A 20,067-nucleotide genomic window follows, 5' to 3' on the forward strand; every position below is an offset into this window, starting at 1 on the left:
TGTTGGCTGGGATTGGCTTCAGCAGACCCCCGTGACCCTGTGTTCGGATTCAGCAGGTTGGAAAATGGATGGATGGATTAATAAAGTATCTATCTATCTATCTATCTATCTATCTATCTATCTATCTATCTATCTATCTATCTATCTATCTATCTATCTATCTATCTATCTATCTATCTATCTATCTATCTATCTATCTATCTATCTATCTATCTATCTGTATGTTGAAAGGGTGAAAGAAAACACAGTCCTACCGGTAGTTACTGAAAGGATGAAATCGGATGGATGGTTCAGGAGCCCTCCACTCTTCCGGAAAACCAATGAATCCTAACGCAGTCCTCAGTGCACAGGTAGACAGTGATTCAGACCCCAACCAACGAATACAGTCCAGGATACAATGATTAATTAAAGTTCCAACAAAAGCAGACAGCATGACAGATAAACGCAACACACAACGCACCAAACAAAACAATCTCCCCTTCCTTTTGCCCTCTGCCCTCCTTTTAACTACCTTTGACCACCTTTGACACCAGCAGGCCCTGAAAGGACTGCTGGGAGATGCAGTTCTTATTTAGTAGCACTGCTACACGCTGACACTAGCATCTTTGCGGTTCTGCTGCTTGCGTATGGGGATGTGGATCTACAATTTAAACAGATTTTTATTTTCATGGGAATTGTTACTTATGCATAATAGAACTATTTTAGAATTTCCCATTGGGATTAATAAAGTATCTATCTATCTATCTATCTATCTATCTATCTATCTATCTATCTATCTATCTATCTATCTATCTATCTATCTATCTATCTATCTATCTATCTATCTATCTATCTATCTATCTAACCATATTAAAAAAGAGTAAAACGTAATAATTTGAAAGTAAATTATGTTTAATGTTGCGTTAGAGTTATTCGTTGCGTAATACGATTTTGTTCTGTTTGGCTTTGAAATTAACACACAAATACTTTTTAAACTTACACTTTTACTGTAAAAACAAGTAAAAACTATTTTTTTTTAATTAAGTTTTCGTCAATATCGCATTGAATTTGGATTCTGTGTTTGGACTTTCATCGTGACAACACAACATATAAATGCCCGTGATTGAATTTCGTTCCTTTCTCTCTAATAAATAAACTGACTTTTTCAAATGTTTGGCTCTGTGATTTGTTAATTGTTTTTGCAAGAGCTATTCTAACGGGAAACTGGAAACGTTTTAATGTGAATGGCATATCAAGATCTCCTTTGTTGTCTAATGTTATCCCCTGAAGATGTACTACATTACCTTTCTTGGATACGTCCTTCTTTCTACAGTAATTCGGCCGGTGGAAGACCGGAAGGTGTTAACGGTTGTAGATATTCTTTGTGATATTGTAAGTTGATGTTTTCATCTTCCGCAACATCACCACCAACTATTTCTGCATAGTCTATTGATACGCATTTAACAAATTTGCCGTGTAATCGATCAACAATTTTTGCGTTTATTCGTTTGACTTCATCGTTTCTCTGTGCTAGGATTGCCTGTTTACTCATTTTGTCTGTTGATAACCCTTTGGGACGAAATTCTTCAATGAGATTTGGACATCTTTAATTGGGAACGTGAGGAAAAGTGAGGAAAAAGTAAAAATTTATAAGAGCTGAGAGTGCAGGAACTGTGTCTGTCAGAACATTCGCATGAATGAGAGGTGAGATCACCGTGTGTGTGTGGCTGAATATGGTTTAGAGGAGGGCCTGACTTTAAAAAAATCTCATGATCAAAGTCTCGCGGGACTTGACAAAATCTTCCAAAAAGTCTTGTCTCGTTGCAGGATTTTTTATATAATAGAGAGAAATAATGTATGTTGCACTATAAGCAACTTAAAGAAGAGGAATTCAGATAATTTTCCACAATATTCAAATCTCCCTAAATGCGCCCAAATGTTACATCTCATACGTGCTCTCTAACTTGCTTTATCTCTGACCACAATGGTTCCAAGAAATCCAAAGTATTTAAGTGGTGCATGGCTGAATACAGCAGGATAAATGAAGAGTGTGATGGATGGGGGTCTGGGGGTCAATGCTGGGAACATTAGAAATGTAATGGAGATGTGGTGGGTCTGAATAGGAAAGATGACATAACTTAAATTGAGATATACAGTAATCCCTCACTTATCGCGGGAGATAGGTTCCAAGGCCGACCGCGATAACTGAATTTCCGCGAAGTAGGGACACCATATTTATTTAATTATTTAACGTGTATTTGGACGTTTTTAAACCCTCCCTGTATTGTTTACAACCCACCCTTTACTCTATTAATAACAGGGACAACTGCTAAGCAATATGAAATCGGTAGATAAGTTTACACTTACTGTATAGCGAAGTACACGTAGCTATATATGACGTGATGATGGTGATGAATATGCTGTGCAGTAAAAATGATGACGATGAAGATGATAATCCCCTGAATGCAGTAGCAAGAGCACGTTAATGCTGAATGAGTGAGATGAGACTTCCTGGTTAATGCAGCACTCCGTCGCTGAGCCAATCAGCAGCACACAGGAACTTAACTGCGTGCTCTGATTGGGTAGCTTCTCAGCCATCCGCCAATAGCATCTCTTGTATGAAATCAACTGGGCAAACCAACTGAGGAAGCAAATACCAGAAGTAAAAAGACCCATTGTCCGCAGAAACCCGCGAAGCAGCGAAAAATCTGCGTAATATTTTTAGATATGCTTACATATAAAATCCGCGAAGTCGTGAATCCGAGAAAAGTGAACCGTGAAGTAGCGAGGGATTACTGTATGTGAGATCTGATGATGGATGGACAGAGGGAAAGAAAGGATTGGCGGGTATAACTGAAGGCAGCTGTCACTTCATATCAAAAACCAACGAGCCGACAGGGAGTTAGCATAGCAAAAATGGAACTCACCAGATAACAATACCAACTTGACATGTCGTGTCCTTTCTTTTAGGTATCAGTCCGAGATGAGATGCATCACAGTAACAGTTGGACGGCCCACTCGCCCACAGATCAGTAAGTATTGTATCTGTTCCAGGCCTAGTATGGCTATGTCTATGCTGAGGTATTCACTTCAAAGTTATGCCCTCCATTGCCACTTTTACTTTTGCTTCCTGAGACAGCAGCAGCAGGGCCTTACAACAACAGAACAGCCTTCTTGGAGATCATACATAAATGACAGCTATTTCAGGGCAAGTGAGCAATCTAAACACAACCCCAAATCAGAAAAAGATGGGACGGTATGGAAAATACAGATAAAAATAAAACCAGCAGTGATTCTTAAATGTATTTTGATTTTTATTTCATTGCAGACAGTAAGAACCCAAGACATTTCATGTTTTGTGTGGTCAACTTCATTTGTTCATATTCATCCATTCTTGCATTTCAGGCCTGCAACTCATTCTAAAAAGAGTCGGCATGGTAAAACATTCAGTGCTTTGTAATGTCCTCACAACACTTAAAAGAGGTTTTGGCTCTGAGGATACCAAGCGATGAAGCCGTTCCGGTGTTATTTTGTTCCATTTTTCCTGCAAACACATCTTACAGTGCACAACAGTATGAGGTTGGCATTATTTGTTTTAAAATTCTCCACACATTCGCAATTGGAGACGGGTGAGGACTGCAGGCAGGCAGGTCAGTCCAGTACCCGCACCCTCTTCTTCCACAGCCATGCCTTTGTCATGTGTGCAGAATGTGGCTTTGCATTGTCTGGACATCCAGGGAAGAGATGTCATCTTGAAGGCAGCATATCCATCCATCCATCATCCAACCCACTATATCCTAACACACAGGGGTCTGCTGGAGCCAGTCCCAGCCAACACAGGGTGCAAGGCAGGAACAAATCCCGGGCAGGGCGCCAGCCCACCGCAGGGCACACACCCCCACACACCAAGCACACACCAGGGACAATTTAGGATCACCAATGCACCTAACCTGCATGTCTTTGGACTGTGGGAGGAAACCCATGCAGACACAGGGAGAACATGCAAACTCCAAGCAGGGAAGACCCGGGAAGCAAACCCAGGTCTCCTAACTACCAGGCAGCAGTGCTACCACTGCGCCACCATGCCGCCCAAGGCAGTATATATTACTCTAAAATCTCAATGTACTTTTCTGCATTAATGCTGCCATCACAGAAGTAGAATTGACCTCTGCCAAGGGTGCTGATACAACTCCTAACCATGACACACCCAATAGGCTTTTGGACTTGTTATTGATAATAATCTGGATGGTCAAAAGTACACGGTGTTCATTTCTTCCATAAAATATCTGGAATGCTGACTTGTCTGACCACAATACAAGTTTCTACCGTGTGATTGTCCATCCCAGATGCTGCTGAGCCCAGAGTAAAGTTGACGCCAGTTCTGGACATTGTTAATTTGAGGATCCTTTTTTGCACAGTAAAGTTTGAAGTGGCATTTGTGGATGTATCTCCATAATGCAGAACTTGACAAAGGTTTGCCAAAGTCATCAGGCCTTGGCCATGAGAGTGATATCAGCGACTGATGAGTGATGCTTCTGGATCGGAGATCAAGGCTGTTTTAACTTAGGCTTGCGCCCTTTACCCTTTACGCACTGAAATTCCTCCAGATTTCTTGAATTGTTTAATGATATTATACACTGTAGAGAGAGAAATATTCAAATTTAATCCAATCTTTCTTGTTTTGAAATGTTTCAATCATTTGCTCATGCATTTGTGGACAAACTGTAGATCTTCTAACCATCTTTGCTCCTCAAAGACTCAGCCTTTGCTGGACACCAAATCACGATGAGAATCACCTGTTGACATCACCTATTTAAAATCACATCATTAGTTCATTATTTGACCTCACTACTGGCTCTAACTTGCCCCGGTCCCAACTTTTTTTGGGAATGTGTTGTAGGCATGAAATCAGGAATGGATGAATATTAACAAATAACACAAAACAAATAAACACAAAATAAAAATCACCAGGACCAGATAATATTTACCCCCGAGTTCTTAGGGAGGCTAGAGACTACAAATATAAACCCTTGATTCATATTTTTAGGAAGTCACTGTGCACTGGAGAGATTCCAAAGGACTGGAAAATTGCAAATATCATCCCACTATCCAACCCGCGGCGTAGCATACGCCGCATAATTATGTATTGATGGGTGAACACTTCCTGAAAGACACAGTTGTCCAAATGTGGTTGGTTTTGAGGATACGACTGCAAGTGAATAAAAAGATGTAACTCTGGAGAGGACAACATACAATACAGCGTTTTACACACTGCATACAGCGATTCACATCGAAGCATAGACACTGCTAAGACCATGGGATACCCCTCGCAAACTGTTTTACACGCTGCATACAGCGATTCACATCCGCGACAAACATGCTTCTTCAGAGGTGCATGTGGAGAGTAGCAGAGACGAACGCGAATGACGCCATGTTTTGTGAGTTGCTGCATCTGAGTTGGTGGGCGTAGCTCTGCAAGTTGTCGTCGTATCCAATGGTCTTAGAGTTGGTGGGCGTGGCTCTGTCCTGCGTGCTTCCATGGGTGTCTTGCTTGTGCTGGCGGCGGCTTAGTGAATTATATATATATAGATTATATAAAAAGGGTGACAGGGCAGATCCAAGCAACTATAGGCCGGTAAGCTTAACATGCATCACAGGAAAATTAATGGAAGGAATTATTAAGTTTAAGATTGAGAAACACCTGGCAAGGAATGGCATTATTAGGAACAGTCAGTGTGGGGTCAGAAGAGGGAGGTCGTGTTTTACTGACAGGCTGGAATTGTATGAGGAGGCAACAAAAGGATCTGATCAAAGTGGAGCAGATGATATTATTGATGTGGACTTTCAGAAACATTTGATAAGGTGCCACATGAGAGGGTGGGCATCAAACTAAAAGAAGGGGGAGTTCAGGGTGTGGGGTGTAGATGGGTGCAGAATTGGCTCAGACACAAGAAGGGTGATGGTGCGAGGAACCTCATCAGAACTGGCCGATGTTAAGAGTGGTGTCCAGCAAGGGGCAGTGCTGGGGCTGCTGCTATTTTAAATATATATAAATGATTTAGATAGGAATTTAAGTAACAAGGTGGTTAAGTTTGCAGATGATAGCAAGATAGGTGGATTAGCAGATCATTTGGAATCCCTTATATCATTACAGCGGGACTTGGGCAGCATACAGGCTTGGGCAGATTTGTGGCAGATGAAATTTAATGTCAGTAAATGTAAAGAATTACACATGTGAAGTAATAATGTGAGGTTTGAATACACAATGGGCGGTTGGAAAATAGAGATTCCACCTTATGAGAAGAATTTAGGACTTGTAGTGGACTGTAAGCTATCAACTTCCAGACAGTGTTCAGAAGCCATTAAGAAGGCTAACAGAATGTCAGATTATATAGCGCCTTGATGTGTGGAGTACAAGTCACAGGAGGTTCTGCTCAAGCTTTATAACACACTGGTGAGACCTCATCTAGAGTCCTGTGTGCAGTTTTGGTCTACGGACTACAAAAAGGACATAGCAGCACAAGAAAAAGTCCAGAGAAGAGTGACTGGGCTGATTCAGGGCTACAGGGGATGAGTTATAAGGAAAGATTAAAAGAGTTGAACCTTTACAGTTGAAGAAAAATAAGATGAAGAGGTGACATGATTGAAGTGTTTAAAATGATAGTGCAGTGGATCGAGACTGGGACTTTAAAATGAGTTCATCAAGAACACGGGGACACAGTTTCGCACAAACATTAGGAAGTTTTTCTTTACACAAAGAACGATAGACACTTGGAATAAGCGACCAAGTAGTGTGGTAGACAATAAGACTTTAGGGACTTTCAAAACTTGACTTGATGGTTTTTTCGAAGAAATAAGTGGACAGGACTGGCAAGCTTTGCTGGGCTGTTCTTGTCTATATTGTTCCAATGTTCTAACATGAAGTTGAGCAGACAAAACATTAAAAGAAATCAAAGAAAGATTAGAAGGGATTTGCATATTTCTCCCTCTACAGTACATAATATCTAGTTCTTCCAACCCAGTGTTAAGCAAAATTGACTCCTCATGGTTGTCTCCAAACTCGTCTCACACAGCAACACTACGTGTAGCCTAGTAGGACAGAATACCGTGTGTGCGCATTGAGAGGGCATGCAGTGTGCTAGCATAGGCGTACATGGTCACCGCTCCACAAGTTAAGCTAGCCTAGCATGTTAAACAGGAGTGAACAGGCAATGCCAGGAGACAAAATACAGACACCACCTTCATCGCAGTCTATGTTGTTAGATTTAAAGGCTAGCCGTTGATCATCCTCATGTACGTGGAGATAGTTTGGCGTTGAAAAGATGATCTGTAAACTGTTGGAAATTGGTTGCCGTTAATGATAGCACGAAAAGGAACTTGTTTCACCATCTACTAACTAACCACCGCACAGAATAGGAAGAATATGAAAAGCTTTGTGAGTCAGCTGACCATGCCACTGCACCCAAAAATGGTATCTTCTTCTTTTTCTTTCGGTTTCTCCCGTTAGGGGTCCCCACAGTGGATCATCTCTTCCTGTCCTCTGCATCTTCCTCTGTTAGACCCTTCCTCTTCTCCTCTTGCCTGGCAGCTCTATCCTTAATACCCTTCTCCCAATATACCCAGTATCTCTCCTCTGCACTTGTCCAAAACCAATTCAATCTCACCTCTCTGACTTTGTCTCCCAACTGTCCAACCTGAGCTGACCCTCTAATATCCTCATTACTAATACTAGACATCCTCATCACATCCAATATAAATCTTAGCATCTTTAACTCTGCCACCTCCAGCTCTGTCTCCTGTGCCACCATCTCCAGCCCATATAACACAGCTGGCCTCACTACCGTCCTGTAGACCTTCCCTTTCACTCTTGCTGATACCCGTCTGTCACAAATCACTCCTGACACTCTTCTCCACCCATTCCACCCTGCCTGCACTCTCTTTTTCACCTCTCTTCCACAATCCCCATTACTCTGTACTGTTGATCCCAAGTATTTAAACTCATCCACCTTCGCCAACTCTACTCCCTGCTTCCTCACCATCCCAAAAATGACAGATTTTTTTCAAATGCTGTTTACCCCATATAGTCTGAAGTGGTGGCTGAGAAAATTTTTTTAATCTCATGCTGTCATGGAATATTCAGATTCAACAGTGTTAATACATATTTACCTGCACCTCACGTGATCTGTCTGTCAAACGTCTTAAATTTGCAGATGACATCACACTAATATGCCTCATTTCAAATGAGAGGTGGAACATCTGACAGTGTGGTGCAGCAAAAATAATTTGGACCTTAACATTCCAAAAAGTCAGGAGATGATTACAGAATTGCAGAAAGGAGACATCTGTTTGCCTATCACGTGCTATAAAATGGCTCAGCCATTGGGACAATAGAGTTATTTAAGTTTCAGGGCACTGTGCTGACACAAACACTTACGTGGGACAATAACAACACTTGTATTATTAAGAAAGCCCATCAGAGAACATTCTTTTTCCGTCACTTGAGGAAATGTGATCTCCCCCAAGCAATCTTCTTCTTTCGGCTGCTCCTGTTAGGGGTTGCCACAGTGGATCATCTTCATCCATATCATCTTGTCTTCTGCATCTTGCTCTGTCACACCCATCACCTTCATGCCCTAACTCACCACATCCATAAACCTTCTCTTAGGCCTTCCTCTTTTCTGGCAGCTCTATCCTTAACATCCTTTTCCCAATATACCCAGCATCTCTCCTCTGCACATGTCCAAACCGACGCAATCTCGCCTCTCTGACTTTGTCTCCACACCGTCCAACTTGAGCTGACCCTCTAATGTCCTCATTTCTAATCCTGTCTATCCTCGTCACACCCAGTGCAAATCTTAACATCTTTAACTCTGCCACCCCCAGCTGTGTCTCCTGCTTTCTGGTCAGTGCCACCATCTCCAACCCACATAACATAGCTGGTCTCACTACCGTACTGGTCCAATATTACACAGCCATCATCAAGTCCATTCTGACCTCACTAGGGGGCTCCGCCCCCTGCTCGCTTCGCTCGCCAACCCCTGGAGTTGGGGCATGACAAAGAGTGAGATGTATGAATTAGATATAGAATAGTGTGCAGGTTTGGATGATGCGCATAGAAATAACAAATAGAGTGTTTGGCATATATCAATGTTTTATTGGAATATTTCTTTATATACAACATTAGTAGTAAAGATGGTGTCTTGTCCTTGAATGAGTCTTCCTTGGCATGGATCATTTATAATTTTAACTCTAACGTCAGATGAACGTCGAACACGTGAGAAGGCAACATAAAGTTGTCCATGTCCAAAAACGGGTTCAGAGAGGTAGATGCCAACCTTGTCCATGGTTTGTCCTTGTGATTTGTTGATGGTCATGGCAAATGCAAGTTTAATGGGGAACTGTCGGCGTTTCAATGTAAAAGGTAATTCTAGCTCAGAACCCGTAAGGTCAATTCTAGGAATGAGAACAGTATTGTTAGCATGTGATCCTGTAAGAACTGTTGCTTGAATAACATTGTGTGTCATGGTGTTGACGACTAACCTTGTGCCATTGCATAAACCCTGTTTAGTGTTAAGGTTTCTTAATAGCATGATTATTGTTCCGTTTTTAAGGGTAAGGTTGTGTTGTGGTAATCCGGCCAGGTTAATAGTGTTCAAATATTCTAAGGGGAAATTTAGATCTTCATTGTCATCATCAGAGTCAACTTTGTCAGAGCTTAGAAAGAGCCGTGTCTCTCCAGGAAGTAATGAAATGACCTGGTTATTAATGTGATTAACATTAATATTTTTTGGACATAATATAGTGCGTTGTGTTAAAAGGGGTATTTTGTCTAATGTGATTGCTGTTCCAAATATCTCCTTTACTAAGTCGTCGCAGATAAAGGATTGGGGAATTGTAATAATATCTGGGTGAAGTCCATCTGTATTGGTGAGTGTACCATTTAAATGAACTATTGTAGGATCTAATGCAGTTCATAAAGTTTTTACTTTCAGGCACATCGTTAGTTAGAAGCTTCTGTAGATATTCAGGATATGAATGTAAAGGAGTCAGTCTAATCTGCCCCTTTTGACAACAACGTGTAAATTCCTTATTTGTATTGCCAGTTGTTTCTTCTGTGAAGTTAAGTGAATGACAATGATTGCAAATGACATTCATTAATCCCAATGAATTTTCCTCAATAGTGGATTCATTATTGAAGGCGTTTTCAGCCATTTGGCGTAAGCGTTTAACATGTGTCTGGCGTTGATGTCCGCGACGTGCATGTTTTGCTTTTTGCGTTTGAGTGCCGCGTTGTTGCATGTCCATTATTTGGGACACGCTATTTTTTTCTTTTAATTTATTCGCCTCCGCTTTTGAGCAAAGTCCGTTTTAGTCTACGTCGTGCATTATTTGTATCGAGCCTTGTCCATTTTTGTATGTCGGTCATTTGAGCTTTCTGCTTTTGGAGTCTTGCTTTCTTTTTTTCTGTCAGTTCATTTGCGCGTTGTAGACGTCTGCGTTCATTTATTCTGTCTCTTTGCTCCCTTTTTTGTATGTCTGAGACGCGAGCTCTTTCGGTTTGAAATCGTGCTTGTTTCGATGCAGCACTTTGACACGCGCGCTGTATGCGTCTACGTTCATTGTGTCTGTCCATTTGGGCACGTCTCTGTAACGGTGTCACTTGTGCTTTGCGTTTTTTGATCCGAGACATTTTTTCTCCCTTTGTTTCAGAAGCGCGTTTTATGCGCCGCCGTCTATTTTGTTGTTTCTTTCATGTTCGTGTGTTTGTTCCCGTTATCCTTTCCGAATCGTTTTGTACCCGTGACCGTGTATTCATGACTTGTTTCTTTCTCAGCATGCGAAATATGGATAAGTAATAAGGAGGATCGCACTCACTGTTAATATGGAGCCTTTTCTGCAGTTGAACGGTTAATAGTGCTTTATTGTAAGGAGATCCACCTATGCTGACACCTATGCTGCCTAGTGTGAAGGTGTTGACGTTCACTTTAGAATATGTGGCTTTGGGTGTCACTTCTTATGGATGTGTGTGGGGGGGGGGGGGGGAGAGGATTGTTGTTGCGCGAGCGTCTGCTTTCTTTTTGTGTTTCTGTGTCTTGTTGAATCCCCCTCTTTGTGTGTGTCCCGTCCCTTGCTTGTAGGGTCTGTGGGGTGGTTTTGTGTTCTTTTTTTTTGTGTTCCATGGGCTTGTTGAATCCCCCTCTTGGTGTGTGTCCCGTCCGGTGCCTGTAGGGTTGGGGGGGTTGTGCCTTGCTGTTGTGCGCGAGCCTCTTCTTTTTTTTGGGGGGGCTATTTTCGTGTGCAATGTGTTTCGTGCGGAGCCTGCGTTTGGCTACTTGTTTATGTGCCTTTTCCTTTTTTCGGTGCTCGTTGCACCTCATTTCTTTGACTCCTTTTTTATGTGCTCACTCCTTTTTTCTGTGGTCTTGTCCGCCTCTCGCGGCCCCTCATCCGCCTCTCTCTGCCTCTTTTGTCCGCCTTTCTCGGCTCCTCAGCCGACTCTCGCGGACTCTTTTTGCGCCTGCGCAGTACGTCTTTTTGCGGCTACGGCCCATGGCCGGATGTCCCTGCGTCCATCTGGTTTAGCATTCTCGGTTAGTAATATGGATTGTTAACTGTCTGGCTTGGTTCTACCTCTGAGGATGATCTGCAGTGCATCATCAGAGCCCGTGGGAAGATCGTAGAGTGTGACTTAGCGCACATTTAAGTCCTCTGTGAGTCCAGGGTAAGGAAGAGGGACGCAAAGATCATTGCTGATCCAACTCACCCAGGGCATCACCCATTCCAAAGACTTCCCTCTGGCAAACACCTTCATGGCATGAAAGCTCAAACAACACAACATCACGTGCAGCTATCCCAACCAATCAGGTCTGAACTTCTATTCAATATCTACATATACAGTAGCTGCCCACTAGACTGCCTGGACTTTTTAAATCCTATTTTTGTAATAATTGATCTATTTGTATGGAATGATTACAATAAAATCAATAAAACTGAAATAAATAAATAAATCAAATCTTCTTTTTATATTTTGTATCACCCTTGCATGCTATATCAAATTTGATTATTTTATATTTTATCTCTTTATATTGATCTTTTATCCTTCTATATTGCACCAGTACTATCAAGACTAATTCCTAGTACACATTAGTGTGCCTGCCAAATAAAGTGAATTCTGATTCTGTTATCAGACCTTTCACAAGTAGAGGAGGTCATTGGTGGAGGTTTTATTTGTTTCATGTAATCGTGAAAATGATTGCAATTTGTAGCAAACCCCAACCTCCTAAGGGAGCACGGAGGTTGCCACCAGATTTGCAAAGTGATGAAGTCACTATGCTTTTAAAAAAGGGACCAGTAGAATCAAAGCAACACCCAGGCCCTACAGCATTTCCACCCTGACACCTGAATATTAACACCACACCAGAACAGATGTCCAAATAGAAAAAAATACTAGCTGTCCCCCGCGGTTCCACCCATGTATGTCGTGAAACAGGTCAAACTTTAAAAATAAATAAAACAAAATGTAATTTTGGCCAAGCGGAAGGTAGGTACACTCCAACGTCAAACGTTGCCACTGTGCCTAATCGTGTTCAGCTCTGACGGGAGAGCATCCTCCACGTGGGGAGAAGAGCACATGGCCGTGATATCTCTGGCAATCAGCAGCTACCCTCTAAAACACACGTAGCTCTGATCTCTTTCTCAAAAACATTAAAAATTACTCCTTAAAGATGATAAAGATGTCTGCCGAACAAACAGGTATCACTAGCTAAGTGGAGGCAAGGTGCGATCCAATACTGGGAGAGGTACAGTGACTCGAACAAAAGCTGGCGTGGGAGTGAGGATGGCCCCGCCCCCCTCCCCTCCCCTTGGCCTGCAGCCTCTCTCTCTGATTTGCACAAATAAATCGGTACCACAAGTGAACTATGATACGTAGCATGATGAGAGAAGTCGCAAAATCAACCGGGATCTTCATGCAGATTATACTGTAGAAAAAACACGATCTAAATCTGTTAAGTGGTTCTCTGGTGCAAAGCAGACAGACATACAGACAGACAGACATAGGATTTTATATATATATGTACATATATATATATATATATATACAGTAGATATATATATATATATATATATATTCAACAACAAATATATATTCCTTATTTACTATAATAATTAATTACAAACATGACAAAGTAGAAAAAGAAATACAATACAATACAATACAATTTATTTTTGTATAGCTCAAAACAAGAAGTGCCACAATGGGCTTTAACAGGCCCTGCCTCTTGATAGCCCCCCAGCCTTGACTCTCTAAGAAGACAAGAAACAACTCCCAAAAAAACCCTTGTAGGGAAAAAATGGAAGAAACCTTGGTATAGGCAGTTCAAAAAGAGACCCCTTTCCAGGTAGGTTGGGTGTGCAGTGGGTGTCAAAAAGAAGGGGGTCAATACAATACAATACACAGAACAGAACAAATCCTCAATACAGTATAAAAATAAAAATTTTACAATTACGGAGCAGAATTTAACAGTAGATTGAATTTGTTTAGAGTTCTGGAGACCTCAGCCATCAAGCTGCCTCCCACATTTGGCCATTCCACAACTGAACAGCGCTGGGCCAGCCAATCCAATGAAAGGAACCCTCTTTTCCACGATTCCTGCAATCCGATCAGGAATAACTTTACTTTAGGCAGGCAAAACAACTTGGCAGGTGGGCCGTGGCACCAAGTGCCACATTTGAGTACTGAGAAGAGAAACAGAGTAGTTGAGGGTTGAGGTTAGTATCCAATTATAATGATCATGTTACTTATGTTTTAGTGCTAATGAATAACAACAGAGATGCAGTCTGTACAGTTAATCAGCAGCTCTAGTCAGGGTATGCTAAACTGAAGTAGTGAGTCTTCAGCCGGGATTTAAAAGCTGAGACCGAGGGGCATCTCTTATAGTAGCAGGCAGACCATTCCACAGTTTAGGGACCCTGTAACTAAAAGCTCGACCTCCCACTGTTATTTTATTAATCCTTGGAATCATAAGCAGACCGGCATCTTGAGATCTTAATGTGCACTCTGGTTTGTAAGTCATGATAAGTTCACACAAGTAAGCCAGACCTCAGCCATTTAATGCTTTATATGTTGAAAGGAGATTTTTGAAATCTGCCCTAAACTTAACCGGGAGCCAGTGTAAGGATTTAAAAACTGGAGTTATGCATTAATATTTTCAAATACCACAACCAAATCTCCCACCAATATTTACAGTCTTGGAAAAAAACTTTACGGTACGTGAGAAGGTGAATCTTGAAGTGCAATCACCGGTTAAAGGACAGAAAGATGTCGTGGAATACTCCCCTATACTAAACTTCTTCCCAGAACATGGATAGTAAGTACAGTCCTACCACCATAGTCCAGAAGAGAAATGGTCTTCTGAGGTGCACCTCTTCACAACGAGCATCAGTGGACTAGATTGGAGAAAAAAGAACCCACCGCCGTTCCTAAATCTGGTGGCTGTGCACAGTCCTTCTCCACTGCGAATGTCCAGTTGATAAAGGGGTTTAGAAAATGAACCAATCAAAGGGTCCCACCACAACCTTCCCTTCTGGTTTTATGTGCGCAGTGCCTACAAACCCCAAACTACGAGTCCCACAAGCCCCTGACCTGTTTAAAGATGCAGAGCCCAAAGTGTCAAACAGGAATCTGTGTGACCAGTGCTGTTATTAACACTCACGATATAGTAAACAGGACATACCTGTAAACAAATGACACCCCCTACAAATTGTCCATTCCTGTTTATTTTGACTCATTTTGATGAAAATGTGATCACAAACCTTAAATGACTCATTTGTAATGTCCCCATTTAGCCATTAAAATAAATGAATGCTGAAGGTCTCTCATATCACCACCAGGTATCGATGCCAGTGTTGTGTGTACCCAGACAACGATGACCCTGTTTGTGCTGAAGTCCTCCATACGTGGCCTCAATGAACATTACGTACGCCTCAATGACCCAACCTGCTTGGTGACATCTAACTCAAGCCACCTAATCGCCAGTGTGTCCCTCAACTCCTGTGGAACGCAGCTTCAGGTAAGCGTGGGGAGGCACAAAGATTCAATCAAAAGGTAAACGACATTCAACAAATTATAGATTAAATAAAATAATCTTTTTTTTCAGTTAATTCTGACGTGTTGCTTTTGATGTGTAATGTATCATTATTAGATATATGCTGCTCAAAAAAATTAAAGGAACACTTTTAATGAGAGTATAGCATCAAGTCCATGGGCTGTTGATCTGGTCAGTTAAGTAACAAAGGGGCTTGTTCATCAGTTTCAGCTGCTTTGGTGCACTAGAGGGGCAACAATGAGATGACTCCCAAAACAGGAATGAATGGTTTAACAGGTGGAGGGATGTCACTGACATTTGGCTACAGTCAGTGTCACTACTGGTAGCATGAGGCAATACCTGGACCCTACAGAGCTGGCACAGGCAGTCCAACTTCTCCAGGATGGCACGTCAATCATTGTCTCCCAGCATAGTCTCAAGGGCATGGAGGAGATTCCAGCAGACAGACAGGTAGGTACTCTAGGAGAGCTGGACAGGGCCCCTCATACAAGGCCCTTAACCCATCAGCAGGACAAACCGGTATCTGCTCATTTGGGCAAAGAGGAACAGGATGAGCACTGGCAGAGCCTACAAAATGACCTCCAGCAGTCAGGCCACTGGTGTGAATGTCTCTGACCTAATAATCAGAAGCAGACTTCATGAGGGTGGCCTGAGGGCCCGACGTTTTCTAGTGGGCACCATGGAGCTCAATTGGCATTTGCCATACAATACCAGAATTGGCAGGTCCACCACTGGCGGGCACCCTGTGCTTTTTGCAGATGAGAGCAGGTTCACCCTGAGCACACGTAACAGACATGAAAGGGTCTGGAGAAGCCGTGGAGAACATTATGTTGCCTGTAACATCGTTCAGTATGACCGCTTTGGTGGGGGGTCAGTGATGGTATATCTGGGGAGGCATATCCATGGAGGGACACACAGACCTCTACAGGCTAGACAACAGCACCTTGACTGCCATTAGGTATCGGGATGAAATCCTTGGACCCATTGTCAGACCCTATGCTGGTTCCTCCTGGTGTACGACAATGCCCGGCCTCATGTGGCGAGAGTATGCAGGCAGTTCCTGGAGGATGTAGGAATTGATACCATTGACTGCCCCCCTGCCACTCTCACTCGCCTGATCTCAATCCAATAGAACACCTCTGGGTGGGACATTATGTTTCGGTGCATCTAACGCCTCAGCCTGTCCAGGAGCTCAGTGATGCCCTGGTCCAGATCTGGGAGGAGATATCCCAGGATACCTTTTGTCATCTCATCTTATTAGGACATTGTCAGGCATAGGCATACAAACTACTGAGGATGATTTGGAGTTGCTACAATGACATTTTGGCCAAATGGACTCGCCTGCCTGCTTGCCGCATCGTTTATTCACTTTGATTTTCGGGGTGTCTTTGAATTCAGCTCCTTGTAGGTTGATCATTCTCATTTCCATCCTTTCGTTCCTAACATATCACCTTATCAGTCCATAGCAGTACAGATAGCCAGCAGGATTTTTTTCCCCATTGAGATCTGATGTGTTTTCAAAGAGTTCCTTTAATTTCTTTGAGCAGTTTATATATATATATATTTTTTTGGCCTTCTTCTGGTAGTGTCATTACACCACCTTTTTGACTCTGCGTTTCTCAACTGGTGTTGGTATTTTATGTATAAGCAAACAAAGAGGAAAAGAGGGCAGTGGCAATAAAAGCACAAGTTTTGGAAGAGATGTATGAAATATTGGCGACAAAAGAGGGAGAGAAAAGGATTTTTAGATTAGCGAAGAGTAGGAACAGAGCTGGAAAGGATTTCAGTCAGATAAAGTCGATGACAGATTAGCAAGATATGGTCTTGAGTGTGCATGATAGGATCTATTTTGTCTAGACATTGACTAATTTGTTGGTACCCTTCCATGACAAAAGAAGAATCTTCAATTGTCTCTGTAACAACTTGAAACTGACAAAAGTCTTTGGCACCCATCACTGTTTATTCCTTATTCAACAAAAATCAGACTTTGGTTTAGAGTTTTAATTCAAATGAATATTTCAAATATTAGCACAAATGAAAACGGCAGACAAAAATGATGGGACCCTTCACTTAATATTTGGTTGCACAACCTTTAGAGCTTGCAATCACTGGACAGGCCCTTGGCCACTTATCTGTGGTTATCTGTGTGCAGATAAACTTCCTAATGTTTGTGTGATATTTCCCCTTCACAAGTTTCCAGTTGTGTCCCCATGCTCTTGATGAACTCATTTTAAAATAACCGTCTCGATCCACTTCAGTCAGGTCTCCTCTTCATCTCCTTAAGGCTCAGCTCTTTTAATTTTTCTTCATAACTCATCCCCTGTAGCCCTCGAGTCAGCCTAGTTGCTCTTCTCTGTACCTTCTCTAGTGCTGCTATGTCCTTTTTGTGGACAGGACTGGCGATCTTTGTTGGGCTGAATGGCCTCTAGAGTAGGCATGTCAAACACGCGGCCCCCGGGCCGCATGCGGCCTGCAACAGAAATCTGTGTGGCCCTCATGACAGATCCTAGTTAGCACTAAACTTGTACAAAATGATTACTATCGTTTGTGATTGAATCATTCTGCATCTTCGGCGTTACTTATTGACTTTTCTTACTTCTGCCTTCTGACAAAAGCGCATTTTCCCATGGCATTACGGTACTGGAAAACATCAGGGCCGCCACGCCAATATATATTGAATATAAAACAGAAAGAGAAAATAACGACATAGCTGACGGCAATGTGGCCAAAAAACATTGTGTTTCTTGTTAATTAGTACGATGTATTTACTAATGTCGCTCGAGTCGGAGCAGTAAGCTATATGTAGTATTATAACGTTCTGCCGTAATGAGAATATCATGGGTCGCCACTTGATTTTCAAGTTACAGACACGCGCATAAAGAATCGTGCCATGAGCACAAGGCGGCTATGTAGTGTCCACTAACGGACGTGGCCATCCACCGTGCATAAGATACCATATTGACATTGGCGGGCGAAGGGGCCACTGATTCTTTCTCTGCCCAGGGCTGCCACGAACCTAGAGCCGCCTCTGGCAGGCTACACTACTGGCTGGGATGCTGAGACTGGCCACTGGGCAGAACTGACCATCACGAGTAGTAATAGCTCGCATATTTTCACGTTTTTTTTGCTCAAGTTTTATGTAATTTTGTGCTAGCATTGTAACGAACAGTTAGTGCAGACTACAGCTGAAGATCTGAAGTGGACGCGAAAAGTTGGTGAGTTGTTTATTAACAAATTTTTGTGATTTTGAGTTTGTAAAATTAGTGTAGGTCAGGGGGCTTTTTGCATATCGGCTTATTTTCAGTATTGGAAAGAAAGCTACAGTAACTTTGTATAATAGTATTTGTTTCAGTGCGGCCCGCTGACGCACGTATGGCAGTCGAAGCGGCCCACCAGTGGTAGTGAGTTTGACATGCCTGCTCTAGAGTGTTCTAATGTTCTAATGTTCTATACGAGAAAGTCAGGGAGGTCTAAAGCGTCAAGATTCATGAATATCTCAACATCGAATTTTTGGACGATTGCAATTCTTCCCCTATACTTCGTATACGAGAAAGTAAAAAGGGTGACCGGGCAGATGCAAGCAATTGCAGGCCATTAAGCTTAACATACATCACAGGGAAATTAAAGGAAGGAATTATTACGGATAAGATTGAGCAGCACGTGGCAAGTACAGGAGTTTTACTGAAGAGTCAGCATGGGGTCAGATGAGGGAGGTCGTGTTTTACTAACCTGCTGAAATTCTATGAAGAAGCAACAAAAGGATATGATCATAGTGGAGCAGATAATATTATTGATCTGGACTTTCAGAAAGCATTTGATAAGGTGCCACTTGAGAGGTTAGGCATCCTCCTGGAGTCGACGAATACTCCTTGCCTGCCTCACTCACAGTTTCGCTCCCACTAACGTTCTCAGCTGGAGCCGATGCTACCATGTCAGGTCCTGGCAGGTCTGAACCTTCACCCATCTGTTCCAGGTCTGTCTCTGGGAGGCTGTACCGTGAACTTGAGGCCAGTTTAGACTTTGATGGGACTTTTGCTGCCTTATCCTTTTTTCTTTTCCTTCTGAGTCCCTTTGTTTGCTACTCATGCTTATTTGTACAGGCATGTAGTATTATTAAATACCCTCTGGATGAATAAATATAGAATATCTCAAAATGATACATAAAAAAAGCTTAAAATAACACCACTGCCAATAGAGATCCCACCGACACGTCCATCTCTAACAATGGATGAGACTATTCTGATGTGATTGGGGGTGCTTCCCAGATGGAGACAAAAGCACATGGACAAGCGGGCACATTACAGCATGGTAATTGAATTTATAATCCAATACCAGGTGTGATGTGTAGAGACAATTACACAGTGTGAATTATGATCATCTTAGGGTCTTTTTGGCTCCTTTCAAAGAGCCCATTTAATTATCCTTCTCCCCAACAACCTTTGTGCTATACTGAATCTGTCTAGTAGCATAATATTGCCGGGGCTGCTGGGAGTTGTAGGAAATTTTAAGTAGCCAATTTATTTTTGTATAGCCCAAAGTCACACAAGGAGTGCCACAATGGGCTTTAACAGGCCCTGCCTCTTGACAGCCCCCCAGTCTTGCCGCTCTAAGAAGACAAGGAAAAAGTCCCCCAAAAAAAACCCTTGTAGGGAAAAAATGGAAGAAACCTTTTGAAAGGCCGTTCAAAGAGAGACCCCTTTCCAGGTAGGTTGGGCGTGCAGTGGGTGTCAAAAAGAAGGGGGTCAATACAACACAATACACAGAACAGAACACAAGAAATCCTCAATAAAATATTCAACAGTAGATATTATATAATACGATTTATTTATCACAGTCACTTTTTCTTTCTTCTATCCATCCATCCATCCATTATCCAACCCACTATATCCTAACTACAGGGTCACGGGGGTCTGCTGGAGCCAATCCCAGCCAACACAGGGCGCAAGGCAGGAAACAAAACCCCCGGCAGGGCGCCAGCCCA

At 42.4% G+C, this 20,067-nt stretch overlaps 1 protein-coding gene across 1 annotated transcript in view; it reads left to right on the top strand.

Annotated features, from left to right (window-relative positions):
• LOC127526759 (uncharacterized) overlaps positions 1–20,067 on the top strand; it is an 83,071-nt gene that overhangs the window by 46,489 nt on the left and 16,515 nt on the right. Inside the window, exons 8-9 of the mRNA XM_051923456.1 lie at positions 2,950–3,011; positions 14,872–15,050. Of these exons, the coding sequence (XP_051779416.1) occupies positions 2,950–3,011; positions 14,872–15,050 (241 nt within the window). The remainder of the gene's footprint in view (positions 1–2,949; positions 3,012–14,871; positions 15,051–20,067) is intronic.

This window comes from Erpetoichthys calabaricus, chromosome 2 (assembly GCF_900747795.2).
Source record: "Erpetoichthys calabaricus chromosome 2, fErpCal1.3, whole genome shotgun sequence".
In the NCBI taxonomy this organism is placed as follows: Eukaryota; Metazoa; Chordata; class Cladistia; order Polypteriformes; family Polypteridae; genus Erpetoichthys; species Erpetoichthys calabaricus.